Raw genomic sequence first — 26,200 nt, 5'->3', positions numbered from 1 at the left:
CCGGGCACAGCCCGTGTTTAAAGAGCCATGACAAACCACCAGCCTTTAATACATGGTTTATTGAGGGTTGACTAAATTGCCACTCCGGCCCCCTGTCCCAGCCCCAGTGCATTTACTGGTTAGACTGCCCTTGTGCTGTGATGGCCACCAGTGGGGAAGGACAGCTCTGGCTGGACAGTGTCTGGGTGAGGGGAGGGCAGCTGGAATCCCTCCCTGAGCAGCGCCAGCTGTAGTCCACCCTCCCTGGGCTGTTATGGACGATAAAGAGGCCCTGGGAAACATCTCTGCTGTGCCTCATCCTTCCTATGGCAGGCAACAGCAAAGGTGACTGAAGGACTTCTCAAGACCAGAGCTGTCTGTGATGGGTACAAGTGTCCTCACTCGCTTCCCTACCTGCCCGCGTGGCCACGGAGCAGCGAGCTGCCCTGGCTGCCCGTGTGCACGAGGGGACGGGGGAGGCAGGTGTCATTTAGCTGCTGCCTTGGCTCCCACAGAGGGAAGAAGATCAGCTGCAATGTGTTGCTCAGCATACACGCACGGGATCACATAAGAGCTGTAGGGGAGGACCTGTGCAGGAGTATAAAGCTGTGGGTATATAAGCCAAGAGCTGCTGGCACCTTCTGAAGTGCTGGATCACGGCTCAAGATGGTGTCTAAGTGGAGACAGGGGGACATCTGTCATGGTAGCAGCCTGCAGGACAGTCAGACGCAAAAGACCCCAAGCCTTCCCTGCAGCAGTTCTCCAGGAGTGATGCTGATGGGGCTGCTGGAGCCCAGAGGGTGAGCAGGGAGCACGACTGCCCGATGGATGTGGAGAGGAAGGGGGGCAGGCATGTCCCCAGCGCCCACAGCAAAGCAGACAGCAGGGAGGGGCTGAGAGAAGGAACACCTTGTAGGGACAGCCCCGTGGTTCTGCCTGGTCCGAGCCCTGGGCTAGCACTGGGGCTGATGTGGAAGCATTGAGTGACAAGCTGGGGCTGAACTCAGCCTCTCTGAAGGACGGGGAAGGATGAGCTGGTGGCTGTGGGATTTCAGCCATGGTGGTGACTGTGGGTGCTGCAGTAGCTGCCCAGGCTCCAGCAGCTTCCCACGGCCTCACAGATGAGCTGGGGCATAGCAGCAGGGCCCAGCCTGGGGCTGCAGGAGTCAGCTTGTGCTTGAGGATTCAGTAGTAGGCACCAAGGAGGGTCGAGACCTTGTACAGGAGCAGCTTGTGGTTGGCGTGCAGGGGCATCCTCCTGTCCAGCACCTGCCAGCGGATGCACAGCTCTGGGTCGCAGCCCTGGAGGAACTGGAAGGGGAGCAGAGACATCATGTGCATGCTGGGGGTAAGGAGCAGCATCAGCTGTGCTCAGCAGCAACACGCCCCCAGACTCCCACCCTCTGTATTTGGGGCCCCTGTTGTGCTGCCACCCCATCTGCAGCCCCGTGCTCCTCCTCCACTGCCTGCCGCTGGAGAAACCTGCTCCTGATGATGGTGAGATCTGGGTCTGGAGCCATAGGGATTCAGAGGGATGTCTGCCTTGCCTGGGGTCTCACCTGTCCCATGCCTGCTGAGAGCCAGGTCAGGGAGCCATGGAGGCAAGAGGTTCTTACCGAATTCAGTCGCTTCATCTGCACATCGTTCTGACTGTCAAAGTGTATGCTGACAGCAACAGTCTCAACCCAGGCATTGTCTGTGTTGCGGGGGTCATCAAGGTACCCTTTGTGTATCTGTGCACAGTGAAGGATTGCTGCATTAGCAGGGCCATAAGCACTGCTCCAAGGGCACTGAGGCCCCAGAGGCTGTGGGATATTGCCCCATATCTCCTCCGTGTGCTCCATACCTCGGTGCCTTGCTTCAGCAGGTTCTGGAACTGAGGCCAGAACTCCCGGCGCAGGACCCACTTGAGTTTCAGTGGCAGCATCTCGCCTGGCTCCAGCGACCCCTGCACCAAAACAGATTCCGTAGCCCAGCCCAGCCTCCCTCACCGCCACCAGCTCAGCACATCTCATGGTTGCCACCACCGCAGAAGTTGCCACAAGCTCTGCTGGAGTGGGGCAACCAGCAGTGGTGCCTCCCTCCTCTTGCTCCTATACCCATCTGTGTTTCTCCCTTTTGCACAGGGCATTTCAGGGCCTGCAGAGCTCCTGGGACTTGGCTGGACCAGGTTGCCTCAGAGCCTCCTAGGCCACCTCCACTTACCCCAGGCAGAGCCCAGACATCTGACAGGGGGTACTGGGCCACCAGCACTTCCAGCATCTTCTTCAGGCTCTTCCTGATAATGGACCCATCCAAGTTCCTCCTCCAGCTGTGAGAGACAGGTCCATGTTATTTTGCAAGCCATACCCAGTTCCCCTGTTCCCAGCATGCAGAAGGCTCCTGCTTTGGATGGGTTTTGCCAGACATCCTGGCCTCTCTGAGAGGGCTTTGTGCCTCCTTCCCCGTTCGTGACACTCACCGGGTCACAACTGGGTGCAGGGCATGGTTGGGCCCAAAGCTGTGCAGCCTCCCGCGGCCTCGCAGACCTGTCCTGCCCATGGGATTCCTGGTAGGAAAGAGCAAGCAGGCATGGAGGCTTACACCACAGAGCTGGCCAAAGCCCTAGACCCTATTCCCAAATTCCCCACCATTGCATTTTGTGTGTTCTGGGGTGCTGTTTTGTTTGTTTGTTTTGGGGGGAGCATAGCCCTGAGGAAGACACACCCCAAGGGCTATGCGTGCCATTTCCATGCCCCACTCTTAGCTGCCAAAAGGACTGCAGCCGTCCTGGCTCACACAGCCATGACAGCAATTTCTGGTGTGGGTGGTGCTTCTCAGAGGTGCCTAGCCCCGCTGTTCCCACCTCACCCACCTACCCCACGGTGTGTGCACTCACAGCGGCAGTCCATCCTGCACGGCGTAGAGGCCGTGGAAGCTCTGCCGGTCAATCAGCCCATCCATGGCATTGTAGTTTATCTTCAGGAGAGACTCTAAGGAGCTGGGGGCAGGAAGCAGTTCGACAGTGAGGGCTGCCACATGGTGGGACAGGGCAGAGATGAAGGGCTGGATGGGGAGGGAGCCCCCCGGGGACACTCACAGGTTGAATGGGTCTTGCACAGCTGTGTCCTTGTGGTCGGCTGAGTAGGCAGGAGGGTCATACAGCTGGAAGTCCACCTGCAGAGCATGTGGCCATGTCAGACCCCACTTGCATCCTTGCTCTGGTGGCCAGCAAGGACTGGGAACCCTGGTTACATTTTCTCTCACAGTTCTTTCCTCCACCTAGCTCATGGTATCACTTGCCCAGGCAGGAAGGGCTCTGGAGCTGAGCTCTGTGTCTTGGTTGGAGGCTTGGGACCTCACTTGTGCCCTCATGGAAGCCAGCACTAGATCCTGTCCCCGACCTACATTCCTGATTCAGAAAGCGAGGAGGCAGGTGTCTGCTCCTTCTGTCTCCCATCCAAGCACCACAGAAAACCCTACCACAATCCCAGCAGGAACAAGTTTCACTTCCCTTTTCTTGTCCCTCGGAGGCTGTTCACCCAGACACAGAATCTCACTGGAGCTGTCATGCCCAGTATGGCTGCCCTGTGGGACCCTGGAGAGGGGGCAGCCCAGATGGGCCTTCCCATCTCAAAAACCTCCAGACATTCCCAAGTGAGACCCAATCTTGTTTTACTGAGCACAGCCACAGCATTTTCCCAGGGAAGCATCTCCAGCCATGGTTAGACCCTCCGCCAAGTAGACACCCAGCCCTGGGGTGCTGAACCCTGACAGAGTTCAGCAGCTCCCAAGCTTAATTCTTCTCTCTCTGGGTTGAAACGAAAAGCTCTATTCGCCTTCCCACCTCCTGTCCTCCTCCACCCATGGGAGCAGCCCATGGTCCCCTCCTCTAGCACTGCTGCCCAGGCCAGAGCTCTTACCTCCCAGGGCACCTTCTCATCCGGCACGGGGAAGCGGATGATGTGAGACCCTGGGTAGATGAGGTTTCGACTAAGCACATGGTATGGGGGCTGCTTCTCTTCAGGTTTCTCCTCCAGGTCCAGCTCCTTCACCTCTGAGGTTCTGCTGGAGGCTGCAAGGTAGACAGAGACAGTGAGACCCTGCAGAGCGGGGTGCTGAGCCTCAGCAGGACTAGTGCTGAGGGCTGTGGCTCAGCCGGGAGGCTGGCTGAGTCTGTACAGGACAAGATCTGCTGACGCCCCCAGTGGGTCTGGCTCCTCGGCATCCCTTCAGGCAAGACGAGGAGGGACAGGAGCCTCCTCTGTGCCATGCTGCAGTGAAAAGCCTCAGCCATGGGCTTCAGGGAGGGCTCCAGCCTGGAGGCTGGGACTGGCCCCAGGTCAGGCCCTGGACTTCCCCCAGTGTTGCTGCGGTGCAGCCAGCTGTATTTACCCAAGAGTGGCATGTCCTCCTCTGAAGTGAAGCCATTGCCCTGCAGGGCCTGCATAATCCACCTCAAGGCTTTGGCACTCTGATGAACCTGCACGGGACAGGAGAGGGTCAGCCCCTTCTGCATGGCCCCAGTGCGTGGGCATTGCCCTCCCAGTGCCACCCACTCCTCTTTCCCTTAGAAACCACCCAGAAGAGTGGTGGGACTCTGCTGCACTTATATTATTTCTCCCGCAAATGACATAGGAGTCTCTGTTGTCTCATTGTAGGCTTATGGCACGTGGTCCCCATACTCTTGGCACAACTGGCCCGTTCCTCAGGTAGCCCAGGACTGATGCCTGGGCATGGACACACAGCACCTAAGCAGAGTCCCCCAGTCCCCAATACACCATCTTGTTTCCCTCTCTGCAAATTAAATGGAGATTTAAAAAAAAAATAGAGTTGCAAAATCATTCCTGATTTTGGGTCAACAGAAAAAAGAGATGCTTCTGCCAGGGCCCTAAGAGAATTAACAGGCCTCAGTGGCCCTGACTAGCTCAAAAGCCCACTTAAGATCAGCCCTGCGCTTCAGTCCTTTCATGAGCTGTGTTGGAGGGGTGCTGGTCTGCAGCCCAGCCCCTGGGCTGGCAGTGCACATTCGTGGTGTGGAACAGCTTCACAGGGAGGAGGCTGAAAGTCCCCCATTGCCAGAGGGCCTGTAGGGGTCTCTCAAGCCAAGGAGGAGGCTGGATGACCAGTGCAGGGGCTCATCCCACAACCTCCCATTATCCCGTTTTCATCCTTTTCATTTTGGAGACAAACAGAACAGAAAGGTATGTATTTCCTATATGCCTGTTCTTTGAAGCTATTGCTTTGGCAACAAAACTCAAGCTGTTTCAAAGGGGGATTGATTCAGAGGAACTTTCTCTTATGCTGTGGTTCAGTTGACTCACCCCCTTGGAAAATCCCACCTTTCCAAGGCAGTTGTTCAGTTTTTGCCTCACCTGGTCTTCTAGAGCGATCAATCTCTGCTCCACCAGACCTGTCCTCTTCACCCGATCCAAGTCCAGCAGCTCTGCCAGCACATCAACTCTGGAGGGACAGTGCAGAGAAGAACCCCCTTAGGAGTAGTGCCTGCTGTAGGTGCTCAGCAGCCCACTCCATGTGGGTGCAGCCACCTCCACAGGACAGATTCCTATGAGCACTCTCCCATCGCCTGCATACACAGCAAGGAGTGTAGCAACAGCTCCCTGAGGTCCCAGAGCACCAATCCCAATTCCCTCCTGCCCAAGACAGTCGAGGATGGGATGTCCCTGTCTCAGCAGTGTCAGTACCTCTGTGCAATGTCTCTGATTTTCTGCTCTGTGTTCTGCTTCTCCTGGCACTGCTGGTGCTGCAGGTAGTTCTCCTTCAGGTACATCTCCCAGGAGAGCAGGGCAGCTTCTTCATTCTTCTCCAGCTTCTCTTCTGCCAGGGGAAGGGGATGGCAATGCTCTCATATCCTGAGGCATCCCAAGCTCCAATACCACAACATAGATGCCAAACCTCGTGCCCCGGGGAGGGAGCAAAGGAAGGGAAGGGAGCTGTTCCTCACTGAGCTGCTTGTGGCGCATGGCTGGCCTGCACAGCAGGACTCGCCGGACCAGGAGCTGCAGGTGGTTGAGGAGGATGAATGGCGGAGGTGCGGGCGGGCGGCCGTGGTATTCCTCAATCAGGTTGTGCCTCTGGAACTTCCAGATCTGGTCTGTGTGTGCCTGGACCTGCTGGAATGTGTAGCTGGGGACAGAACACAGTTGGCTGTGAAATGAGGGCAAGGAGGCACGCCTCAGCCGTGTGGTGCCCTGGCTTCTACTTGTCTCCCTGAACAGATCCGGCCCGCAACTTCTGCTTCCACCATGTCTATAAACCTCCCCTTCCCCACAAAAGCACCCCTGAGGTCTGGTCTGTCTTCACACAAGGCCTCTCCTCACACTTTCTCAGCACATAGTGCCCTGGCCCTGGCCAAGCCTGCGATAAAGCCAGCTTGATTCACTGTCAGGACCACGGGTCCAGGTCAGACTCACTTGAACATGGCGATGAGGAGGTTAAGGAGGAGGATGTTGGTGAAGAGCAGGTATAGGCACAGTAAGATGACCGTCAGCCACTCTGGGAAGATGGGTTTCTTGTTGTCCTCATTGGTCTCTGGGCACTTGGGCTTGTAGGGGTCAGTCCCATTGGGGCTGCACTGATCAATGTTGAAGTTCACCCCTGCAAGAGAGTACAGCACTACTCCACTGCAGCCAAACCTCACAGTGTCACAAGGAGCATGTTGTGCTCCCTGACAACTGCCAGCATCAAGGTGGCTTAGAAGGCAGAGATTTGAGCAACTGGTGCATACTGAGTGTTTCCAAGCTCATTGTGCATCATAGAATGGCTTGGGTTGCAGAGGACCTTAAAGACTATCTAGTTCCAACCCCCCTGCCATGGCTGTGGCTTGAAGAGGAGTCCTGTGCAGGGCTTCCATGGGCTAGCAGACTGTTGCATGAGCTTGGCACCCCTCAGCCTTGTAACAAAGCCATCCTGCATGTGCCACACAATTTTACAGGCTGCTGTCCCTTACCATCGATGTAGGAAGGAATCTGTCCAAAGATGGTCAGGTAGGAGTGGTAGACTACACCACGGAAAAGCCACTCCACACGCTCCTCATTGTGGATCAGGATGGCCTGCTTGGCAACCCCAAAGGACACCACCCACACTGCTAGCAGGAAGAGGAAGAAGAAGACATCCTTCATCTGCAAAGACATGGATGAAGCAAAATTGCATCCTGGAGCAAACTACCCTCCAGGACAGCACAACGTGGGTCGCACGTGCCCTGCAGGCCTCCAGCTGCTCTAGCTGGAAGCCAGGCCTGACAGGATGGAGAGGTGCTCTCACCATGCGCTTCACAATGATTATCTTGGGCCCCAGCGTTCTACTGACTGTGAAAATATGCATCAGACGTAGGCAGAAAATAATAAAAGCCAATGACAGTATGATGCGTCCGGGATATAAAGTTGATGGAATGAGCCTGGGCACAGAAGAGAGGAAAGGAAACAGCTCAGTGATACCAGTGCGTTGTTTTTTTTTCTGATCTCACAGCATTACATTTCTGCTATTGCAGTGATCTTCCCTAGATTGCTGGTTGAGAGTTGCAGCATTAAAAACATCTCTCCTAAAAACAGTTGAAAACAGAAGTAAATTGGTTGGAGTTAATCACATGATTATAAAAATCTTCACTGGTCTTTTGAAGAAGAAACTGCAATTAAAAAAAAAAAAAGTGCACAATTCTCAGACTAGTTTAGGGCCAGCTGCAGACTACAGTTGTGACTTGAGCCCATGCACTGCAAGCTAAATGGCTCTACATCTCACCTGCAAGTCAGCCCAGTGATAAAAACCACGATAGCACAAACATCCAACTTATTCCAGAAGTCCTTGAAGTACAGGGAAGCCATTTTCAGGACCCCAAGCCCATCTGGGTCATACAACAGCTGTTGAGAAGAGAAGAGGGGTTAGTATGTCAGTGAAAGTCTTGTAAGATACTCAGCTGCCATGTAAAAGGGAGGGGTGGCACAGATCTGCTAGCCATCACCGGACTTCCTTGCTTACCTGAAGTTAACCTGAATCTACAGGGTATTCTACATGGGCATGGAGGAGCATGGGGAGAGATACCTGAGACAGGGGGCTCTTTAGTCTGTTGAGGAAAGGCACAGAGATGAAGCAAAAACTGAATGAAAGGAAAAAAAAAGTGAAACAAAGTGTGGAAATACTTCTGGGAATAAATGCCCAAGGAAGGAAGTGGTCCCTCCGTCTCCTGATGTTTTTGACTCAAACCAGTGTGCCTTTCTGCGAGTACCAAAGGCCAGGCCAGAGGTAGCTCGTGAGACAGAGACAGGGCGATCTGGCGGTTTCTTCTGCCAGGACCTCTCCAAATGGATGATGATGTTAGAGGCAGCTCGGCAACACAAGCTAGACGGGACCTTCCAGGAGCACCCAGAAGGGTGTCTGGAAGCCTGGACCATCTCACCTCCTCCCAACCTCTGCTCTGCCCACCCCATACCTGGCGCGTCTCCTCGCACACCAAGGAGAAGAGCCAGAAGTAGATGAGGTACTCCCACCAGGATGGTAACGGCTGGAAGTCAACCATCAGGACGTAGGCGAAGAGCAGGAGGAAGGTGAAGTAAGAGAGAATGTTCATGTGGAAGATGACCACAGGTGCTGTGAAGAAGGCCCGGAAACGTGTCAGGCAGTTCATGGGCTGCAGCTTCTTCTCCCTGGGGGGAGCAAGGACAAAAGCATGGCTCAGCTGCCTGAGGTTTGCCTGCTAGCAATGCAGGTGAGGGGCACTGCTCTGACCAGGCTGTGTGGATAATAGTGCTCGCCAGCTAGAGCTCATGAGGGGCCTTGCTGGCAGATCAGCACTCCAAACTACGTGCTGCCAAGGGAGATGTCACAATAGCTTCTCCCAGCCTCTGCACAACAGTCTGACCCTCCCAGCTGGTCCCTGGGGTCACTGCAGCCACCCCGAGGGGACCTGCAGGCATTACAAGGTGAGGCTGAAGGCTCTGGCACACGGGTGTGCTAAGGGTGCTCTTGGGCACGTGTTGGGTGGTTGCATGAAGGAAAGGCTCCTGTTCTGTGCGGCACAGGGCCAGAGAGCAAGGATGAGGCTGAAGGAGAATCCTGCCTCCACGCATGCATACCCCCAGCTGCACAATGTACCTGAAGGTGATGAGGCTGGTGTAGAGAAGTGGGAAGAAGAGCATGCACGCAATCACCCGCCAAAGCCCATTGTCAATGCACAGCTTCCCCCACCAGACTTTTGTCAGAAAGGCCTGTGAGGAGAAGAGGAGCAGTGGTTACAGGAGCCGCCTCTACCTTCTGGCCAATTCTTGAGACGTTCAGCTAGCCCACCCAATGGACAGAGCCCGGGCCTGTCCCCCAGGAGGATCAGGGACGATCGATTTCCCCAGGAGCAGGGAGGAGACAGGCAGGCCCACCACAGACCCTGGCACAGGCCACTGGGGGAGGCAGGGTGCTCAGCCACCACCTGGAGGGCACAGTCCCTCCGTCTGAGCCCTACCTCTGCAAACAAGGCACCCTGAATCTGGGGCAGGGGACATGCTGCTTACTCCCCCTTCACCCATTCCACCACCACCCCAAGCATCACCACTGGGAACCCACTTGGACACCTCCATGGGCCACAAAATTCATGTTTTTGGCCTCCAGTGCCAGCTGCAGACAGGTTGTCTTCCCCCAGGCCTCAGAGACACGGATGAGGAGCTTCTGGGCCCTCTCTTCATCCTTGCGATAGCAGTCTGTGAACACACCTGGGGGACCAGGGAGACAAGGCTGAACTCTGGGGCCAGCTTCGGTGCTTAGCAGGGGGAGCACCAACGAGTATTTTACAGCAGGATCTGGGCATTTCACCATGGTCTCCCTCTGCACTCCTGCCACCACCCAGGGCACAGCCCTCATGGCACCACGAACCCAACCACAACAAGCACAGCCCTGTTTGGCACCATCCACCCCACCTACCACCCCTTAGACACAATGTGAGCCAAGCTAGCCAGCACAATGGGATATGAGAGTCACAGAATCACAGAATCACAGAATTTCTAGGTTGGAAGAGACCTCAAGATCATTGAGTCCAACCTCTAACCTAACACTAACAGTCCCCACTAAACCATATCCCTAAGCTCTACATCTAAACGTCTTTTGAAGACTTCCAGGGATGGTGACTCCACCACCTCCCTGGGCAGCCCGTTCCAGTGCCTAACAACCCTTTCAGTAAAGAAATTCTTCCTAAGAGTCGTTCTGGTTGTCCCCACTCACCAATCGCCTTGTTCTCGTACTGCTCAGCCAGGGCCAGCATTTCATCAGTGGTGTCAGTGTCTTCCTCCTCCTTGGCGAGCTCCTTCAGGATTTTGCTGCAGGCCAGAGCAGCCACCATGCAGTCCTGGCTCTGGAGCAGAAGAGGCCAGAGAGGGTGTGGGACTCTGAGACTCCTACAAGTCCATGGCAGACTTGACAAGTCCTTTGGGGTTCCCACAGGAGGGAAAAGGAATGCCCCAAGCTGAGCACTGCTCAGAAAGGACAACTTGCCACAACAAGGGCTGAGCTGTCTTTCCCTCTAGTTGCAGGGGCAGCGGATAACTAACTGCCACGGGGAATCTGGGGACATTCCTATTCTTGTAATAGGAAGCCACGGGTGATGGGATGTTTGTGACTCCATGGCTATGAGGAAGACATGTTCCACAACCATGGCATGCTCATGTTTTTCCAGCTGGCAGACAGCTACAACACCTCTTGCACAGAGATGCTGGAAGCTTTCTCTACCCCCAGCTGCCATGCTCTTGGGTCCCCCTTGCAGTGTGCTGAGCCCTATCTTAGCCTTTGCTAAGAGCACACGTCTGGCCCAGAACATCATCAAATGTCATCAAGTGAACACGAAGTGTCCACTGGCTAGGAGGGCTGCCACTGCCACATCCACAGTTGTATGGCTCCCGTATGGCTGTGGCTTGGGCACTGCCATAGACCTGTGACACCTGCTTGCCTGAATCCCAGCAGGTGTAACCTTGCCTTTTGGGCTTGGGAGTCTTGGCTCTGTCTGAGCCCTACAGCTGGGACTGACAGGTTCGGGCTGCGATACCTGGGCCCAGATGATTTCTGCCAGTTCCTGGCGGTTCTGGACCACAGCCCAAATGAGCAGGTCACGGACTGGGTCCATGCTGAAGGCAACTCGGCCAGAAGAGCGCTTGTAGAGGGACCGGAGGCTTGACCCATGGACCTGGGAGGGACGCAACGGTCAGACGTGTTCACCTGCCAAGAGACTGCAGAGAGCAGACAGCCCCTCAACACGAAGCCCTCCCTGAACCCACGTGCCAGCCTCCACCAGCCATAGAAGGCCTTTTCTGCAGACAGAAGGGTGGATAGGGCTGTAATCATCCAGGAAATGCCACTTTTTCTAGGGCCAGAACTGTGTGGGGATATGGCCAGCCTGTCTAGCACATGAGGAGCCTCTCTGTCCTCCACCCTGCTGGGTCCTACCCAACGGAGTCACAGCCACATGGTGCTGCGCATGTAGGAAGGGCTTAAGGGATTTTAAGTGGGATTCTTGAGTGGGAAAAGGGACAGTGATCCAGCTGCAACTTGCAGGACTGTTTCTTGAGCCAGTGTCCCCCTCTCTAATGCAACCCCACCACCACGTAACCTGGAGATGCGTACATTCAGCTTGATGTGCGGGACAGGGATGGAGAGCCGGGGCCGCTCAACGTGCTTGGGCTTGGGGTAGAGTGGCTGTGTGGAGTGGCCCAGGAGCTCCCTCAGCACCTGGGAGACATGGTGCAGTTGGATTCTTGGCATTTTGGAGCCAGCTGTGTTCTCTGTCTCCTCCAGCAGGACCTTCTGAAGCTTGCTGTGGAACAGGCAGGACGATGCCATGTTGTTGTAGAGGTAAATGAGGGTGTCCCAGGTGACAAACTCCTTGAGACGTACTCCCTGTTCCAGGAACAGCTTCACAAACTCTGGCTTGTTTGAGATCAGGGCAGCTGCCATCACAGGGTGGAGATCTGTAGGCTGGCAGACCAGAGGCAGAGGTGAGAGAAACCATGGCCTCAGAGCAAGGCCTCGATCAGGTGGGGGGAAGATTTTATCTGAAAGCACTCAAGGAGTTTCTGGGATTGACATAGCATCTGGGAGGGAAAGGGGAAAGGAGGCAGTGGGATTTGCAGGACATCCCCAGAGACACACTCATAGGTCAGTATGCTTTCTCCCTTGGCAGTGAAGCCCTCTGCTTCCTTGGCTGCTCGGTGGGGGTATGGGGTAGAGCCACAACAGACCCTCTTTCACCAGCTCATGAGGATGCACCATACAAACAAGCAGGGCCTTGCCGGCTTGTTCCCCCCACCCTGTGCACAAGCACTCAGCTGAAGGATCCCAGTGCTGCTAAATGAAATACCAACATCCTTTGTAAAAAATTATAGGGCAAATAGGACCTTTACAAGCAGTGAATTGCAGGTTGTGCCCGCCTCTGCATTTTGGAAGGACAAGACAGATTAAGAGCCCCTGACAATGTAATGGAAGTTTAGGGCCCAAGATAAATGCCCTCAAAAACCCTCCCTAGGCAAAGCAGCGGTGAAAAGTGCTCTCAACATGAACTGCCTTCAAGCTGACAAACTAAGCCTGACCAAACAGTCTTACAGTAAGGTCCAGGCAGGTTTGTGCATGGTCAAGAATGGGGAGAAATGTCCTAACCCTTGCCTTCGATCTCCCCCCAGCTCCCCAGCTCTGCCTCCAATGGCAGCCACGAAGCAGACAAACAGCACAGGTACTGCCTTACCTTCCACTCATGGTCATCTGTGAAGATCTCACTCCGAGCAATGTCTACCCTGTTCCAGGCCACAGCTAACTTCAGCTGGTGGTCCCAGTTCTCACGACCAAAGTGATCTTGGTTTTGGGATGCTGCATGTAAAGTGCATGCATTAGAACAGAGGGTCATTTACCCCCTTGACAGCCCACTTGGAGACTTGGTTCTTTGGGAGAAATATCCTCCTGATCAGTTCATCATCACAAGTTTTGAGGAGCCCTCTGGTGACTCCACAAGCCAAGCAGCTGCAGGAGGCAACTTGTGACCCCCATCCTATTCACCTCTCCCATGCCCCCAAGCAGCTACCTTCCCCTCACCTTTGAACAGGGCCTGGAGGATGGCCACATCCACATCCTGCTGGCCATATTTGCCCTCTCTGAAAATGGTCAGGAGATGCTGGCTCCGCACTATGTCTTGGATCTACAAGGAAAGCCATGGGCAAGGCAGTCAGCAGCAACATCTCCTCCCTGCTACTTCCAGCAGCCCCCTGTGAACCCCTGCCCTTGCTCCCTCTGGGTCTCCTGCAGGTCCCCTGTGCTGTCTCCCAGCCCAGCTAGGGTTGGTGCCACACGGTCCTTCTCTGCCCAGAGTGAGCAGGCAGTGGAGGGGCAGAGCTTGAGCCCTGCGGTGTCCACCGGAACAATGCTGAGTATGGCTGGGAAGAGATGGATGTTCAGTAGGACCTGAGCCTTAAACTTCCCACTGGGAGCTTTGCTGCTCACAGGAAAGGATGCCTGGGGACCCCTTTTGTCTCCACATGCTCAGAGAAAGGAGCTTCCTGCCTGCAAGAGGCTTACCTTCTTGGTCCACTCCACCAGCTTGCCCTCGGTGAAGAGCTCATAGGTGTCGTGGAAAAGCACACTGAGCTTCTTCCGGATCAAGGCGATGGTTATCTTGGGCACAGGCAGGTTGGCCACCTGTGCAATGACATCTGCCACACGCCCAGACCCTTCTACAACCACACAGGGTGTCCCATTGGTGATGGCATTGTAGATGGTCTGCAACCAAGCAGGGAGACAGGTCCTAATAATCATGCGGAGGCCACCAAACCCCCACTGATCCTGAATCCTTCCACTGATACAGCACAGCATCTCTATTCTGCTGCATTTCACCTGTGACAACCGTGTTCCCACCAATGCTGGGAGAGCAGCACCCCAGGCAAGGAGCAGACCTGCTGCCCTTGACCCTGGCCACCAACTTAACCTGCTTTCCCAATCCTGCTCCATCCCACCACTACCCCCTCTCAGCTCTCCTGGGAGAGGGCAGGGGCAGTTCCTTACATCAAGTGTCCCAGGGCCTCCTTCCAGCACCACACAAACAATGGGGATCTTGATGGCAACGCCTGCAGGGAAGCAGAGCCTGGGGTCACCGTCCTGTGGGGCAGCCCCTCCAAGCAGCTGAGCTGGGTCCCCACTGAGCTGTGGGGTGTGAAATGCAAGGTCGGAGCACTGCCAGGCTTCAGGGGAGAGGGGAAACAATCTCTTGGCAGTCATGCTGCTGGGAAAGGTTGGCCTGAGGCAGAAAAAGGCCCCTTGATTCGTGTCACTGAGCTACCTGGCAGGAACCATGTTCTGCATTTATCATAGGCATGTTCTCAAGCCCTTGTTTGGATCCTACAGGGAAGCCAAGGCCTCCTCTCTCCCCTGAGGCCAGGATGGGCACTGCTTACCAACGGATGACCCATCAAGCCTTTTGTCCTCCCCTGCCTCAGGCTTCCTTGTGTTGCTGTTACCTCCTTTCACCTTGGTCTGCTCCGAAATGAACTTCTCCAGCCGGGTCCTCAGGGGGATTTCCACTCCGTACCTCCCGTGGGTCCCATCGTCCACTAGGATGAAGTGGGAGTGGTTGCTGTCCAGGCACGAGAGGCTTCCTTGGTTCTCCTCATCCAGGACATACTCAGCTGGAAAGCCACCCTGCAAGATGCAGAAGGAGAGGCTCTGGGTAAAGCCTGACGGGGCTGAGGAGGCACACCAGATGCCCAAAGCAACCGCTGTGTGAGCTGGAGAGCATGCAGGGGCAGACAGGCTGAAGTCACTCCTGCCATCGCTGCAGTCCTCACAGCAGTCTCGCCCCATGTTCTTCTGTCTCTGCTTCACCTGCCCTCCCAGGCTGCTCCCACACACCCACAAGGGTCCTCCCAGGAGAAGCACAGCTCCTATGCAAGACACTGGGTAGGGCAGAGGGACTTCTCTGAAAATATCACCCTGAAACCATCATTCCTGGTCTGGCTGGGTTTTTACCTGGGCTACCAGCCACAGACACCTCTTGAAGCACCCATTCCCATAATGTTCCTTGGGTAGAACTTCCCCAGCAGCCCAGGTGTAAGCAAAGCAAATGCATTTCCAACTCTGCCTGGCTCACCATGGGGCAGATGAGGCTGTCCCGGTTGTACACAGTCCCCCAGGTGGCTATGCCAATGGTGACAATCTCGGCCTCCTTGTAGCTGCAGTTGAGGATGAAGTCTCGCACTGCCTCTCCCACCTGTTTCATCACACCAGCATGGGACCCCCCTGTGATGATCCAGGCCCCTGGGGGTCAGAGAGGGACTTGGGAAGGGAGAGGCTCTGTCACAGCAACCTCCTAGCACCTCGCTATATGGCTGCAGGAGCACTTGGCCCTCAGAGAGGCTCCATCCCCTAGGAGATGTTCTCTCTGCCCACTTCATCAAGGCAGCACAGGAGATGCCTTCTGCACAGTGCTGCATCTCTCAGTCTCACTCCCTATAAGTCTGTTTGCAGCAGCTGAGCGGGAACAGTCCACCCCTGTTGGGTGGTAGCTCAGACAGGGCCCTAACAGGCCTTCCAGGCCAGCTCAGTGTCTCCACAGCAGCCAAACTCACTGGGCCTGGCATGGCGCGATGGCAGGTCCCTCTCCTGCTGCAGTCTCAGGAAGAAACTCTGCATCTCTTACCAGTGGTCTGGGCCACTTTGACTAGCCCTTGCCGGAAGATGTTCTTTAGCCTTGGCTTCATGATGAAGTTTTTGGCTCCACCAGTAACCGAGATGAGCAGGTTGGGTGCATCAAGGCCCCAGTGCTGTGTCATGAGGTGGTAGATGACCCGTGGAGGAGTATCAGAGGAGACACGCACGTACTGCAAAAGGAGAGCATACATGTGTTTTGGGTAAAAAGAACGGGGCTGGGGGAAGGGGCACCTCCACCATGGTTTCTCACATCCCAGCAAAGAACGAGGGGCTTCCAACATCATTTCCCAGAGGAGTTCTGTCGCTGCTGCCCCAGTTCTTGGTGCATAACCCTGTTCCCAGTCACTTCCCTGGAAATGTAAATCCCCAAGACTTGCCCAAGGATAAGGACAGGCAACAGCAATGCCTTGAAGTATGGGCCTCATAGCATGAAGACCAGTCTTATGGTTTCAGAAAAGGTACAAGGGTGGGTAGAGAGGAGGGATGCTGTCTCATCCATCTCTGTTTCCCCTGGGGCACTTCTATGCTTCCCTAACCTCTCGTTCAGGAGGGAAGTACTTGTATTTCATCTGCTATGGCAAGATTTGAACTCTGACTCCCAGTGCACAACAGAGGGGAAAAACAGATCACCTTTCCCATCTTCTGTCCCAGGCCTGCAAAACGGATGTCCCCAAAGGCATCTGTTGGCATTTCCTGGATGTGCCTTCTGGGGTCCCATTCCTTCCCCAGGAAGAGGGGAGTTTTGACAGCATCTTCCAGGTGCTGTTCCCTGAGGTAGCCGCACTCACACACAGTCCTCCTGAGAGGGAACACCAACAACTTTGTAGAAAACAAGCTAAGCCCAAGAAACAAAGCCCAGGTGGTCTACCTGCCACATCTAGGCATGAGGTGTTTGCATTTTGATTAGGAACACCACAGGCACCAGCACCGCCCACCCAACCTGTCTTCCAGCTCAGAACTTGTGAATAAACCAGGGCTTTTTCTAGGGGAAAACTTAGCAAAGATTGGTATTTCCATCTATGGAGGTTTATGACAGAAATATTAGAGTTGCTCTGGATGAAATATGGAAAGAAATGACAGCCTGGGAAAGCATCAGAAAGGTTACTCACTGGGAAACTTGGTATCAGCCATGCAGTGATACACAGCAGGTTAAAGAAACATATCAAAAGGAATTTGTGAATTCCCTCAATACCAGTTCCCTTGGCAGAAAGGTAGGATTTTCTGGTGCTGTACAATTGTCACCAAATGTCCCTTTCGCTCCCCTGGCAGGAGAGGGGAAGGAGGGACTGACTTACCCAGAATCTGATGTCTGGGAACTTTCCACGAAGTGCACACACTCTTTCTTCCGGATGTTTTCAGGAATCCATGAGATGAGATTTTCCTGAGGAAGAGCAGCAAGAGGTCAGTGTTTCTGGAAAGGGCCAGAATTTACTCCAGGGACCAGATACAGTGGTGCTTGGAGCATATTTGGAGCTTTTTTTGCTGTGAAGGAAGAAAGTTCCATCATTCTCTGCAAGGACCAAGCCAGGTGTACTCCAAGGAGAGGAGATTCAAATGCTGGACATGCAGATGTATCTCAGACCTTTGTTTTTTTCTGTCCTATCCCCAAAACTCAAGTGATCTCTTATTGACATCCACCCCTAGCTTGAGATTCCCCCACTGATGTGTCCCAGGATAACCCAGTAATGCTCTTCTACCACGTGTGGCCAACTCCCACCTCTTCCAGCAGCTGCTGAACTTGCCTTCTCGTTGTTCCCAGAGGGAAAATGTGCCTTCCGTCTGCTCCGCGAGATGCTGCTGCTGCTCTGCTGCAGGTTGGGGACCACCTCGAAGTCACTCATCTTCATGGGGTGCACGGAGGAACTGTCTTCTCTCTCAGGGCACACCTTGTTCAGCTCGGAGGGGAGCACCTTGCTGTGCCGGCCGTGCACAGCCATGGCTGCCTAGCCTCCTCCCTCCCACTCCTAGGCTGGGTGCAGCAAAAAAGAAAAAGGATACGTGTGGGTTAAGAGCAGTGGGTCACCCTGTTTGCCATGCCCTGGGTGGGGGGGGGGTCTGAGCAAGAGCAGAGAGGTGATTTCTGTAAAAACCCACAGGGTGAGTCACATTGAGACAGACTCTGCAGCCTGACCCCCGTGTCCTGCCACCAGCACGGCTCCTGCTCTGCCACCTGGCAGTCCCTGGGGTGTTCCTGGCAGCAGGGTGAGCAGAAACCAGGTCTCTTGTTTGAACAGCCTGGGCGCAGCCCTGCCTGGAAAATTGGGGTTTGCATGAAAGATGGTCAGCTCCAGCTGGGACCCTGCTGGTCACAGTGCCCAGCCTCTTATTTCAGAGGGGGTGCAATAAATTCCTGCACTCTGCCTTGTGGGTGAAGGGTGATTTGGGTTAAAAGTTGCCAACTGCCATCACGTGTGCCTTCGTGACTCCAAGAAAGCCAGGCCACAAACTTTTGCCTGCTGCAGCCACAGATCAGCTCCTGAGCCTTCCCAAACACTCACAACCTCCACTTCTGAGCTCTTGAATGGCTGAGTTCCCCAAAAACTGCTGGAGCAAGGATGGAAAAGCTCCTGTGTGTCTCTGGAGCCTAAAGGGGAATGGTGTCTGCTCTGGGGGGCTGTGGGCAGGTAATGTGCACAGCACTCAGGTATTGAGGTGGCAAAGCTCTAGGGTCAACAGGCCTGTGTTTATAAGGAGGATTTTGGCTGCCTTTCTGCCAATTAAACCCTTTTTACAACCAACATGGTAAGGGCTGGGAGGACTTCTGACTGTGTGGAAGGAATGGTGGAGCAAAATGAGGGCCACTGCATTTCACTCATGTCTCCTTCCCCCATGCTCAGCTGCAGTCAGGGAGCAGCCAGAAAATGCCTTTTTGCCCATTTCTCTTGAATTCCAGCTTGCTCCTGGGTTCCCCCCGGGGCGCACGCAGCTCCATTGACCTTGGGAGCCAGGTTTTGGTGGGCCAGCTTTCTGCACCACCACAACCGATGGTAGGTCTAATTGTTAACGAGTCCTTGAAATAACATCAGGCATGCCCTGAATTCTCCGTTCTGGCCCCACAGGGTGGCAGGCTGCTGGGGGTGCAGCGTATGCCCACGAGAAGCCAGTAAGCACAGGCAGGCAGGGCTGTCCCGCTGGGCACCCCAGGACTGAATGGCACCCAGAATACCTGTCCTTTAGGGGTTCAGGGACAAGGGCAGAGCACAAGGTGCCTTCTCCCACCTCGGCAAGCACTGCAGGAGGGGGGGCTGTACCCGTTGCAGGCAGCATGGGGCCCCTTGCCATGGGGGTGGCCAGCAGGGTGCCCATTCAGGGACAGGGATGCAAGGCAGGTGCTGAAAGCTGCCTGCAGCCCTTGCTTCTCCACCTCCCCTGCCCCCCGCCACGGTTGCGACTGTACCTTCCCCGCAGCATCCTCTGTCTGCATCACCAGCTCCTCTGCTCCATCCCTGCCACGGGGAAGTCAGCCTCCTGTCCTCCTCTGGCAAGTCATCTCGTCGCTCGGGAAGCGGGCGATGAGCAGGGAACAGGGCAGAGTTGCCTGCAAGCTGCCCGCAGAGAGGAGGAGGAGGTTGGTAAGGCGGCTGGCAGCCTCCCAGCAAATCAGACTGCAGAAGCAGTCAGTCCCTGCGCCCTGCTGAGAAGCTGCAGCACAAAGACAAGCCCCGCGTTTGCTCGAGAGGCTGAGTCACGCTTCCCTTGATCGCAGCCGCCATGGCCGGTGCAGCCTGGAAGCACACAGCACCCCGATGCTGCAGGCCTTACACAGCACACCGGCTGCCTCCGGGCAATGGCACGGGCAGGGGACCAGCAGATCACGGGCTGGGGCCAGGAGATGTTGCCAGTTATCAAGGCCAGGCACATCCTTAAGGGCTGGGGACTGAAGCCCTGTGCACCCCTTCGTGTTGCTGGGATGCTGGGGCAATGCATTAAGTGAACACACGGACTCCAAATGAAAATATGGTGTTTTGACCACATCCTATAGCTCCCTTTCTAGCCAGAGCATGTAAATTAGCATGGGCCCTCTGCAATGAGTTTTTCTGGTTTCCTTGAACAAGAGCAGACAGCTGAGATTTCGCTGGGAGAACAGATGCCATCAATAAAGCAGTAAATAAAATCCATGTGCAATGTTTTACAGTTCAGTTGTAATTAACTCTGCACTGCCAAAAGAACTGAAGCCAGAAGTGCGCATTAATTACACAGTAATGGGAATGCTCATCCGCTCTCAGATGTCTGGCTCTCTCGAGACCGTGGCTTTTATTTCATTTTTGCACATGCCAAAACCACTGTGGCCCAGTGGGACCCTCATGGAGCCAGCACACAGGCTCCTAGTAAGAGCCCAGCTAAAACCCAGCAAGACTGAGTTAGACTCCAACTCCAACAGGATTAACAAGAGAGGAGCATGAGGGAGTTTGCCGGAATTAAACTTTTGCCTCTTGCAAAGATGTTGCACCTCTAAAAAAGTACAGGCAAAATTCAGCCAGATTCATGCTTGTGAACTAGGGTTTTTTTCTGTCAGAGAGGAACAAACTCTTCTCCCCCACATTTGTAGTCCCATGCTCCCCCTCAAAAACGTTCCTTTGGGACTGAGAAGCTGTAGGAGTAGGTAGCTGTTGTTTGTGTTTGAATAAAGCACAACTTAAAAAGAGATGCAAAAGGAGGCAAGAGGTTGATTTATTAAATGAAAGTGCACCAGCCAAGCAGTGAAATCTGTTTCCCTTGATTGCCCTGCCTGCCGCCCTGCACACGGGATGGCTGTAGGTCCCTGCATGTTTGTTCTCTTGGAGCCAGATTTGTTCTCCTGGAGCCAGAAGGCTCCAGGACCTGGCAGCCTCCTGCTCCCAACCTGGAGAACCAGCTTATGCTCCTGGCTGGAGGCACAGGGCACCAAGACACCAGCATTGCAGGAGAGCTGAGGCACCTCAAGCCCTGCCAAGGATGTTTCTGCCTGGCTGCCAGGGTGCTTGCTCCCAGACGAGGCTCCCTGCCTTTGGAGAGGCCTGCTTGGCACTGCCCTGACTACGCTTGTCTGCAGGAGTGGCGGTGGATCACAACCACCTGGCTACGCCGTCGTGTGTTTCGGGGCAAACAGCGCTGGCAACACACCGAGGGATCAGAGGGGTTCTTTCTTCTCCCAGCTGAAATGATCTGGAAATGATGCATGTCATCGCGTTAACAATAAAACACAGTGCTGGACATGTTGTTTGTGTTGTGTCTTTGCTTTAATGGCAGCTCTCACTTTATCTGACATGTTTCCATGCTTTTTGTGCATCGAGAGCCCTGGGGGCTCTGCTTCAGGCACCAAATGTGCAGAGTGTGGCACAGGGACCAAGCCAACCAAGGAAGAAGTGGTTGCTCTGGCTGCCGTAAGCACTGAGGTGCCAGGGATTGTGCTTACAGCAATCAGCTTGGCCATTTCATTGCAGCAGACTTTTGGATGCAGCAGTAGCAGGTAAGGCTGGCATGGTAAAACTGCGAAGCTCATCAACAGAAAGAAAGCTCCAGCAGGGGTGAAGGAAGGTTTCTGGAAAACAACACTCCCCTCTCCTTCCTCCTCCTCTGATGCTCAGAAGCACAAAGATGCCCACGTCCCAGCCCTCCAGCAAAACAATCTGTATGGTGGACATGCAGCTAGAGCAGGTTGTGTTAAACCCCCCATTTGCCGCGTGAATAACTGCAGACAGAGGCCTTGTAACAGGAACAGCAAACATTTAATCATGTAATAATTGTGGCTGCCACCAGCCCATCCCCAGGTAAGGCCTGGCCATGATGCTCAGGAGCAGGACTGGCGCAGTGGTACACATGGTCGCCTGCCCCTGGCTTCTCCTGCGCAGCCACAAGGTGTCCTTTGGGTCAGTGCCCCGCTGGGACCAGAGCTGGCTGCACCCATCTCATTTCCATTTCTCTGCTGCTGCGGCTGACGAAGCTGCAGCCCTGGCCCCACATCGTGCTGGTGCCTGCCCTGTGGCCAGCGGGACAGGGTGTCCTCAGGGTAATGTGGTTTTGGGAGCAGGATGGCAGCAATGGGCCTCTGGCTGTGCGTGCACCCGGCCCTGGCAGTGGCAGCTGATCAGTAGCTGTGCCCGCAGGGGGCCAGGCGGCTGTTTTGGCCAGTGGGACCAGATAGATGGGGCACGTCTCCTCTCTGGTGGCCACTGCTGGCAGTGCCTGGGGCTCATGCTGACCACAGCCATCCCAGCACAGAGCCACTTGTCTGCCCCATGGGAGGCTGCCCCTGATGCCAGTGGTTGGCAGCTCCTGGTCCTCAGCACAGCGCTTGGGTGCCACCGGCTGGATTCAGTGCCTCCCTCGTGAGCAGGGCCTCAACAACTCACGTCCCAGCAGCAGGACCTCAACATCTCACATGCCACCAGCAGCACCTTCAGCATCTCATGTGCTGCCAAGAGTGGCTGGGGTGACTGGCTCATGCTGCCCATGGCTGCCCTGGTGCACAGCTGCTTGTCCGCCCTGCAGGAGGGGTTGCCCTGGCTCTGGGTACCCAGACGTCTCATGTGCCACCAGCAGGACCTTGACGCCGGCAGGACACTCACGGCACTTATGGCCCTCGTCTTCAGCGCTGCCTTCAGGTGCCACTGGCAGAAGCTCGATGTCTTGTGTGCTGCCAACAAGACAGGACACTTCACGTGGCCACTGGCAAGACTCGATGAAGGTGGGACACGCAGGGCACTTATGGCAGCCCACCGTATCTGAGGTCATGGGGTGACAGTGACTCTCTGGAGACATCACAGGGTTCTTCGGGCACCCCTGATGGCAGATGTTACAGAGGTGACCTAGACTGCCATGAGAAAATGCTGACAAGAAATTGCTGCTCAACTCTGGCAGGAGCAATGTCTGCTGGGCTGGGGGCCAGGCTCGGAGCTCAGCTTTTGGCCTGGGAACTTGTCATGGGAGCCAGGGATGTCCTTGACGTGCAGCCGGACACATGTACATTGTGGATATCCTGAGGATACCATTGGCGAGGACACAACGAGAATCTGACGAACCATTCATGGCCTGGGGAGGTGAAAAATACTCTGGGAAAGAGGAAATTGGTTTGATAAAGTAGGAATCAGCATGAGAGACAAAGTATCCTTTAAAGAAAAGAAAATCAGAAATATCATCACCTATTAGCTGCCTCAGGAAGAAGACAGAAATTAATAGCATCTGGTGGTTACCTGAAGTGGTGCTGTCTTATGCCCTCTTATGTCTCTATGACATAAAAAGGGCCTTATTTTTATCCAAAATGGAGCTTCTTTCTCTGAGCAGCTTCCCATGGTACATGTGCTCCTCTCTATTAGTTGCAGATTTTTTGGTTGTTGTTTCCCCTCCATAAACAGGTTGAAGCTTTGCTGGGACACCAGGTTAACTGATCATTACTATCTATTATGGTTTTCTACTGCTTCTACGTGCTGCAACTTTTCATTAGTGCTATACTCTTAATATCTACAACAAATATAGACGTGTGTTCTGGTAATAGCTTCTGATCTGTCTGTCCATCTATCTGCGTACCTTTTTGATGACAGTAAACCTGTTAGTGGTGATTTGTGTTGATGTGTAATCAATGCAACCTTTTAGAAAATAAAGCCTCTGTGTCCTTGTGTATTACAGAATCCTGCCAACTAACTGTTGCGCTATCAACATACCCATGGGCCAGGTAACCCCCCTTTGGCATGGTGACACCAGCCAGGAGCTCGTCCAGCCTCAGGCACATACCACAGGCTGGCCAAGCCCATCTGGCAGCGTGTTTCACAGCTGCCCCGGTGCTCGGGCCTGGCTGAATGGCTGCACTTTGGTTCAGGTCCCTGCAAAACCACCGGACACACAGTGGGCTCGGGCTTGGAAGGCACCTCTGCCGGTCACCTGCTCCAACCCCCATGCTCAAGCAGGGCCACCTGCAGCCATTTGGACACTGGGCACCACTGAGAAGAGCCTGGCTCCATCTCCTTTGCACCTTCTCTTCACATATTGAGATCCTTCAGCCAGATCCCCACAGGCCTTCTCCACAACGAGCAGTCATGGCTCTCTCCAGCTCTCCCCAGCTGGAGAGAGCCGTGACTCTCTCTGAGCAGAGGGGAATGATCACCTTGGCCTGCTGGCAGCCCTCTTCCTAATGCTGCACACGGAAGAGTCATTACTCTTTCCTCAGGGAAACCTTAATAATAATAATAATAATAATAATAATAATAATAATAATAATAATAATAATAATAATAATAATAATAATAATAATAGTGTTGAGTACCTCAGCCTTCTCCAGGTTGGTTGTCACTAGTTCTGCTTGTTTTCTCTATCAGGATGGGGGGATCTGACAGGGTAATGCTTCCTTGAATCTTCCTTTTTTGACCAATGTAGCTGCAGAAGCCTTCCTTCTTCTTCACATTCCTGGCCCAACTCATCTCCAGCTGAGCTCCGAGGAGCACTGCTGGCCCATACCCTTTCCTGCAGAGCTGTGTCCAAAATGGAGCCCCCAGCATATCCTGGTGCCTCTGGTTGCTCCTCCCCAGGGGCAGGACTTCGAGTTTCGCCATCTTGAAGTCTGGAAGGTTCTTGGCAGGCCTGCCCAGTGCCCAGTGTCCCACCTCAGCCTCCTCTTTTCCAGGCTGAACAGCCCCAGTGCCCTCAGCCACTCCTTATATGTCTTCCCCTCTAGTCCCTTCACCATCTTTGTAGCCCTCTGGTCACTCTCCAACAGTTTTACATCCTTGTTGTACGGTGGTGCCCAGAAATACAGATCACAGGAACTGTATTCACTTAAATACTGTAATATTAGTAGTAACTTCTGACTTGCTTTGCTTGAAAAAGGCTCTCAAAATCTTTAGAACATTGCTTGTTATCACTTTAAATATTATTTTTGGACAAGGCCAGGAGCAGGCAGAGCTGGAGGGCCCTGGCAGGATGCGGCCCAGGCCTGCCCTCCAGGCTCCAGGGCCCTGTGAAGTTGTGGGGTTGCAGCCATCTGGTGTCTTCTTGGCATCCACGTGGAGCTCAAGGGTCTGCAGGCTGTAGCTCTCAGGGAAACAAATCCTCTCCCAGGGCTGGGATCAGCACCATGGCTGGCAGTCTTCGTAATACACCCTGCCTGGCTCACAGCGATGCAGTCCTTCCCTGAGATGGAAGTCCTTCCCTGAGAGTTCCCTCCCTCGCCTGCCTCTGGGTGCGAGCGTTCCCCCACTGAGCACCTCCTTGAGGTCCTCTCCGTGAAGGACGACTGCAAGTGCACAGCCTGACCCTGTCTGGCAGCGGGACACCACGATGGATCTTCTGTCCCCAGGCCGGGATCAGGGCTGTGGCCGGCTGTAGGGGCTGTGGCGCTGGGGCAGCACCCTGCCACGGCCGGCTCTCCTCTCGGGTGGTGAGGGAGAGGAGCTGGGAGCTGCAAGGGGAGGCAGGAAGGTCAGCGGATCTGCCCACCCTGCCTGGCCTGCAGAGGGCACGGAGGGCTCTGCCGCCCCGAGCCTGAGCACGCCGTGCCCCTTACCAGTGCCTGGGCCAGCGCAGCCAGCGCACTCCCACTGCTGGGTGGTGTCCCCAAGGCCGGAGCATCGGCGGTGGGTCCCGCTGGCGGCACAGGAGAAGGAGAGCAAGTGCCCCAAGTGCCTGTCCCTGTGGAAGGGAGATTCCCCGTGTGAGCAGGACGCTGCTTGGGCGCATGGTGTCCCTGCGGGCTGTCAGAGGGAAGGGCCTCCTACCTGGATGCAGCCCCGGTGGAACCAGGCGTGCTTGCAGGAGGGGCACACCATGGTGGTGTAGGACAGGCTGTCCTCCACCACCTCCATGCAGATGATGCACATGGTGTGCCCCTCCTGCAGCATCTCCACGGTCTCTGCGGGCAGTGCTCCCAGCAGAAGGAGCTGCGTGAGGACAGAAGAGTTGAGTGAGGCCAGGCACTGCCAGAGGCCCTGCACAGCTCTGGCCAGAGCCTGGAGAGGACACCACCTCCCCAGGGGCATACGAGGCCCCCCCTGTCAGCCCTTTCCTCCCCAGATGAGCCCCCCACCCAAAATTTCCCCACATGTCCTGGCTGGGGCTCTGCCCTTCCCTGCTGGGCCCTGGGGCACTCGTCCACACTGGGGACTCTGCCTGCAGGGCGGAGGCAGAGGGGGCTGCAGCCCAACGTAGGGCAGCTCGTACCTGTACTCCCCAAATAACTTTTTCCTTCTGAAGCTCTCTCCCTACCAGCGTGACTCTGTCCCTCCATCCCAATTCCATCTCTGTCCTGGCTCCATCACCCAGGCCCATTTCTGTCCCAGAGACCCAGCTCCATCTCCCCACCCAGTTCCAGGCTTGGTCTCGCCTCTCTCTCTTATCCTGGCTCCATGGCTCTTCCTCCTCGGCAAATCCCAGCTCCTTCGCCCTGTCTCAGCTCTATCCCCTCATCTCGGCAGGAGCTGAGTGCCACCCCTCGCCTGCCTTTGGGTGCGAGCATTCCCCCACTGATCACCTCCTTGATGTCCTCTCCATGAAGGACGCCCGCAAGTGCACAGCCTGACCCTGTCTGGCAGCGGGACACCTGGATGGAGCATCTGTCCCCAGGCCGGGATCAGGGCTGTGGCCGGCTGTAGGGGCTGTG

General features: G+C 55.0%; 1 protein-coding gene across 5 annotated transcripts; it reads right to left on the bottom strand.

The window, feature by feature from the left end:
- Positions 1-39: 39 nt before the first annotated feature.
- Positions 40-25,321, bottom strand: TRPM2 (transient receptor potential cation channel subfamily M member 2). 5 transcript variants are annotated; one of them, XM_013094601.5, is made up of 35 exons: positions 25,109-25,321; positions 23,873-25,003; positions 19,031-22,664; positions 17,376-17,597; positions 16,929-17,014; positions 16,264-16,432; positions 15,623-15,803; positions 15,074-15,240; positions 14,445-14,625; positions 13,993-14,054; positions 13,510-13,710; positions 13,030-13,132; positions 12,686-12,807; positions 11,572-11,922; positions 10,997-11,134; positions 10,180-10,309; positions 9,529-9,674; positions 9,067-9,179; positions 8,405-8,618; positions 7,717-7,835; positions 7,243-7,375; positions 6,929-7,100; positions 6,393-6,576; positions 5,924-6,105; positions 5,664-5,796; positions 5,334-5,421; positions 4,354-4,441; positions 3,882-4,033; positions 3,059-3,135; positions 2,858-2,959; positions 2,441-2,527; positions 2,185-2,290; positions 1,826-1,927; positions 1,596-1,712; positions 40-1,290 (listed from the first exon to the last, which is right to left on the bottom strand). In XM_013094601.5, the coding sequence occupies exons 4-35, from the start codon at positions 17,568-17,570 to the stop codon at positions 1,165-1,167; spliced, it is 4,527 nt and encodes a 1,508-aa protein (XP_012950055.2). In that variant the 5' UTR covers positions 17,571-17,597; positions 19,031-22,664; positions 23,873-25,003; positions 25,109-25,321; the 3' UTR covers positions 40-1,164. The 5 variants fall into 5 exon arrangements, 4 of the variants coding, with proteins under 4 accessions (XP_012950055.2, XP_012950054.2, XP_021124440.1 ...); XM_013094600.5 differs by having other exon boundaries at positions 17,376-17,602; positions 19,031-22,644; positions 25,109-25,319; XR_011811337.1 differs by lacking the exons at positions 40-1,290; positions 1,596-1,712; positions 1,826-1,927; ... (11 more) ...; positions 23,873-25,003; positions 25,109-25,321 and adding an exon at positions 7,954-8,038 and having other exon boundaries at positions 7,358-7,375; positions 17,376-17,602; positions 19,031-19,255.
- Positions 25,322-26,200: the final 879 nt, after the last annotated feature.

Source organism: Anas platyrhynchos, chromosome 9 (assembly GCF_047663525.1).
Source record: "Anas platyrhynchos isolate ZD024472 breed Pekin duck chromosome 9, IASCAAS_PekinDuck_T2T, whole genome shotgun sequence".
Taxonomy (NCBI): domain Eukaryota; kingdom Metazoa; phylum Chordata; class Aves; order Anseriformes; family Anatidae; genus Anas; species Anas platyrhynchos.
Note: the sequence above shows the minus strand (reverse complement) of the source record. Positions and strands in the feature narration are given on the sequence as shown.